General features: G+C 28.8%; 1 protein-coding gene across 1 annotated transcript; it reads right to left on the reverse strand.

Annotated features, from left to right (window-relative positions):
- Window positions 1-957: 957 nt before the first annotated feature.
- Window positions 958-3,300, reverse strand: POD (peroxidase). Its single transcript, XM_006575142.4, has 4 exons — window positions 3,031-3,300; window positions 2,678-2,872; window positions 2,094-2,259; window positions 958-1,675 (listed from the first exon to the last, which is right to left on the reverse strand). Exons 1-4 carry the CDS (start codon window positions 3,244-3,246, stop codon window positions 1,257-1,259), a joined length of 996 nt encoding a protein of 331 aa, XP_006575205.1. The 5' UTR covers window positions 3,247-3,300; the 3' UTR covers window positions 958-1,256.
- Window positions 3,301-5,181: the final 1,881 nt, after the last annotated feature.

Consider the following 5,181-nt stretch of genomic DNA (forward strand, 5'->3'; position numbering starts at 1 on the left):
ATGATAGTTGATTAACTTATATTATAATAAAATTTTATAATAAAAATAAATAAATTTAAAATTAAATATTAAATATTTTATTTTAATTTATAAATTTTTATAATTTGAAAAAAAATTAATAACTCTTTACTAATAATGATACATGTAAAATAATATTTATAAAATTAACTAAACAAAGCTAGTGTCATAGTGGTTTATTACTTTCTCATTAAATATGATGGTTAATTGGCGGAAGAATCAAAATTGCTTTTTAAAAAAATAAGAGACCAAAATAGTGAATTTAAAATTATAGAGAGATCAAAATTATAATTTAACCAAAAATTTAAGAGAAACCTATAACAAAATTTAGTCATTTTTCAAGTACATTAAGCATATTTAAACTAAAAAAATTTGATTGTGTTTTTTCCTTTTTCAATGATCTAACTGTTCAAAACAGTTTTTAGCTTATTTTTGTAACCTATTTCAACTAACTTATTACTTATAAGCTGCTAACTTTTTTTTTTATCCTCATTAATTTATTTGAAATCCATTTTTACCTTTTTCTTTTTCTTTCCATTTTAGCTGGAGGAGAATTTGGTAAAATAATCAAATTTGACCGTTCTTTAATTATATAAATTTTAAAAATGTTGTCTTAATTTTTAAGATTATAAGCTATTTAATAAATTTATATATATATATATATATATATATATATATATATATATATATATATATATATATATATATATATATATATATATATATATATATATATAAAAGCTAGTTTATTAATTAATCTCACCAAACACTTTCATGTATTCACAGTTTGTTTATACATTCCAGATCCATTATTTCTGGTAACATATTCAGGTCCAAATTGTGAAACAGTACATAAGCGACAATTCTAAGCTTTGGGATTAATAATTCATGCCCAACCAAACATCTTATTAGTCATGTTGTGAAACACTAAAATAGATGTGGAAATATTTATTTATTAAGGAATATATACTTCAAATATAACACTATTTTCCAAGGAAACAAGAGAGGAATACAACACCTAGAAAGCATAATAATTTCCCAACCAATCTGTAGATACAACAGAAGGGCAAAAACAAAACTATATTTTATGCCCTCTCAAGTACACATGCAAATATTAAACTATATCAATTTCTTAACCATTTCTTAGCCACACAGACATACACAAATGCAAAATAAAAACTTATATACGCATTAAGATTCTACAACTTCTCGTTGATTGTCTTGCTCTCTCTTTCTCTTTAACTTCCATTCACTTTCTTACAATCTGTTCTGATTTCTCCTTGAGTTCCAGTCAAAGGGCTGATGTTACCCATGTTGATCATCGACTGAGCAAATGCTGCGAAGAAGGCTGATTGGTTGTTGGCAAAGTTGTTAACAATGGAGATTGTGGAAGAGCCATTCGTAGAGAAGAGTTCTTGATCTGTTTGAAGAAGACCTTGGTTGATGAGAAGATTGGTGAAATAGTTGTTGTCAAAAGTGTCAGGGGTTGAAGGATCAAGATTGTTCAATGTAGACCCATTTCCGTTTTGGGGACAATTTTGCTGCAGAGTGGCCAAATAGGTTGAGTTTAGGGTTGGATCAGGACTTCCTGTGCCGCTGAAGTTGAACAACCTTTGGGAGAAAAATTGACATTGGGAACGACCAAAAGTGTGTGCACCTAATGAAAAAGTGAAATTTGAGTCAACCATTTTGTAAAATTTGTGCATGGAAAGCATAAATTTTACATGCTGCAAGATTATTAATTTGACTAATCTTTATGTGATAAGTCATACTATTTTTTAGCCTTTTAAATTAAGATGTCTATTTTTTTTGTTCAAAAGTATTTTTTGTAGTCACTTTGTCAGAAATTGAGAGAATAAAAAATTATAAATTTTTATTTGAAAGAGACTAAAGAGAACTTTTTTTGAATTTGAAAGACTAAAGAAATATAAACTTTTATTTGGAAAACTGAATATCATATGAAGATTAATAAAGATCACATAATAGTAGATCATATAATAATTTTTTTTAGTGTAAAAAAAGATGTATTCTAGTTCAGTTAAAAAAAGAATAGAAGATGTATTGTAGTTACCAACCAGATAATGCAACAAGATCGGTTGTGTCTAGGCCAACCGCAGAGAATTTGGATGAGACATTGGCTAGGCTCTCAAATGGAGAAGGAAGGGAGCTATTGGCACCAGCTTGGTTTGCAGTTAGACCATCCCTTCTTCCGAGTAGTACGTTCCATGAAGGACCTCCTGACTGCAAATTTCTACACTTTATTAAAGAACCCTTACAGACACAAGTGTATGAGTAAAAACAAGAGAGACGACACAGAAGAAAGGTAATAAATGTCATAAATGATACTCCTTTATATGGAATGTTTGAGTAAATACAATATCCTATATTACTCTTTTTGTCTCATAAGAAGAAACATAAATATTTAAAAAATTATCATTTTAGTTTTTTAATATAACATTATTTTTTTTTTCATTTATATTTCTTATAATATTAGTGATAAGTAAAAAAAAATTAAAAACAATAATATTAATTTTATAAAATTACTATTACCTTTAATCTATTATTATTTTTTCTTACTCGGATTTAAAATAATCACAATTATAATGGAAGAGAGAGTATGTGTTAGGAAAGAAAAATCAAGTAATAGCTAGGTAGTTACCAAGGACACAGAAGATTCTGCTGCAAGTGCAAGAATATCAGCACAAGATACGACTCCAGGGCAAGAGCTTTCGAGGGAGCTCTTGATGTTATCAACAATATCAAAGCCCCGAACGGAATTGAAGTTAGGAACTGCATTTTTCTCACTTTGTGTGATGTTACCACCCTGGTCTAACAATATGGACGCATCACACCCCTAAAACAGAAACAATAACATTTATATTAATTATTAGTCCTCTAATACAAAAAAAGTTAGGAAAAATATATATACGCCAAAAATAAATTATTAGTCGTCTAATATATATAAATTATCAACCTTAATTATTCTTGAGAATAAAATAAATGGAGGTTTACATTGACAAAACAATCATGAAAGTGGAGGCGAATGAGGCTTGCACCAATTCGGGAATCAGATTGCAGAGCCTGCTGAACAGCATTGCTCACGATAGAAGACACATTGGGGCATGTGCTAGAATAGAAGGTTGCATTCAATTGAGCTTCTGAAGGGAAGAGAAAGGTTAGCACTAAGAAAATGGTGGTCGGAAGGGAATAAGTATTAGTAGAAAGCATGGTAGATTATTTTGATGTATCTTCTTTGTTGGTTGGCTGGGTTTTGTGATTGATATCTAGGTGATATATATGTATATATATATATAGAAAAGAAAGCGCGTTACGCATTATATTTAATTATTTTACTTTATATATGATTTTCTTTAAGATGAAGTTGCCATTGGTTATTATTTAGAAGTGCCAACTAGACTTAATTAGGTTAACATAATATCAAGTTTACAATATGTAGTGGGGTACACTAGGGAAACCTAGAGGAAAATTAAAACCACAATGATTGACACTTAACTAACGTCTAACACTAGTCATATACATAAATCAAAATGTTAGGTACCTACAAATCTGTATATTGCATGCCATCAGACAAGCAAAAGTTGATTTTTGTTTTTAAATCAATAAACAAGAAGTTTTTTTTTATCAGTTGATTAATTTCATCCCTTATTTATTAATAGTTATAAAATAGTCCTCTAAGTAATAGCTTTTTGTAGTAATATTATCGTTTTCAATCACTTATCATTTTCAATTTCAGAATATAATTTTTAATATTTTTTATTTGATTCAAGATATAAAATTTATTTCATTAAATTCACCTATATATGAAAAATATGAAAACTAACCCAAGGTGCGTTAAAGACTGGATCCAAGACAGCATACAAAAAGTATTTTCTATACAAAAAAAAAAAAAAAGACTAACACAAGGTACGTTAAAATACTGGACCCATGACAGCATACAAAATTGCGTGTAGCCTCCTATAACCCAAACAAAAGCTTTATTACTCCTACAAATTGTTTGCATACACCAGAAAAATAGTTTCAATGTGAATTGGACCCTAATTAATCCTTCCTGCCACCACGTTCTTTTAGCCTTTGTGCCCAGCAAAATAAGAAATAAACGCACATTGCCACTTTAGATATAAAAAATGTTAGAATTAATATCTTATGTGAGAGATATATGACTTATGTAGGGACTAATTAATAAATAAATAATAATTATGGACTAAATTGTAATTGGATTAAATAGGAGAAATTTCTAGAGGTAACTGCTACTTGATAGGAGTAGTGATTATAAAAGGGGGTTAATACCCACTAATGTGGAACAAGGTCTGTTGTCTCTAATCTATAGTCATCACAAACGTAGAGAGGCAAAAAGAATAGTCAATGGAGTGAAATTTTGTTTCTCTTATCTTCCAAGAAAATCAAAGTACACTCAAGAGAAGCCTCCCTATGGAGAAATGCACGCATGATTTGTTTATTTATTATTTGTGAGAATCATAGGTTTCAAGATCCTGTTGATTTTCTATAATTGATAATCTAGGAAACCCTTAATATTTTTTTACATGTGGTATCAGAGCTTGTGTTATGAAACTTCTGATTCTCCAATAATGATTTAATTTCTTCCAATTATGCATGAACCCTAATTATGAAATTTAGGGATTTTTTTCCACTGCAAGTATGAAATCTTATATTAAAAAAGATATCAATTAAATTGGCTTTCAAATCACAAGTATGAATGTATAAAATTATATTATTTTGATTGTGTTCAATGAAGAAAGACTTATGATGTTTGTACGTAATGGACACTTTGGGTTGTATATATTAAATTTGGAGAAAGATTTTAGATTTATTGTTTTGTGCTATCTAATTTGATTTGATGATAATGGCTAGTGTTCGTTTTTCCTTTAACATGTATTCGTGAATGTGGAAAAAGCCATTAACGTGACTGCCAATTTTTATTTCCATTAACGTGGTTGTATATATTAATGTTGAAAGCGTCCACTGACATGTACGTTCCTTGCAGGGGTGAAGGAATTTTTGAAATTGCTATTTGCAACCCACTTGCTAATTTTTCCCTCGAAAATTATTATTAAACATGATTAAAGGATTGAAAGTCTATACTCTGCAATTAAATTAACGTGAATGCTTTAAAATTATCGGTAA

This window comes from Glycine max, chromosome 2 (genome assembly GCF_000004515.6).
Source record: "Glycine max cultivar Williams 82 chromosome 2, Glycine_max_v4.0, whole genome shotgun sequence".
NCBI classification, from domain to species: domain Eukaryota; kingdom Viridiplantae; phylum Streptophyta; class Magnoliopsida; order Fabales; family Fabaceae; genus Glycine; species Glycine max.

Coding starts and splice junctions, on each gene's coding strand:
- POD (XM_006575142.4), bottom strand. CDS start 3,246: ATGCTTTCTACTAATACTTATTCCCTTCCGACCACCATTTTCTTAGTG. Junction 2,873..3,030: donor TTCATGATTGTTTTGTCAAT/GTAAACCTCCAT, acceptor TTTCTGTTTTAG/GGGTGTGATGCGTCCATATT. Junction 2,260..2,677: donor CAGAATCTTCTGTGTCCTTG/GTAACTACCTAG, acceptor AGAAATTTGCAG/TCAGGAGGTCCTTCATGGAA.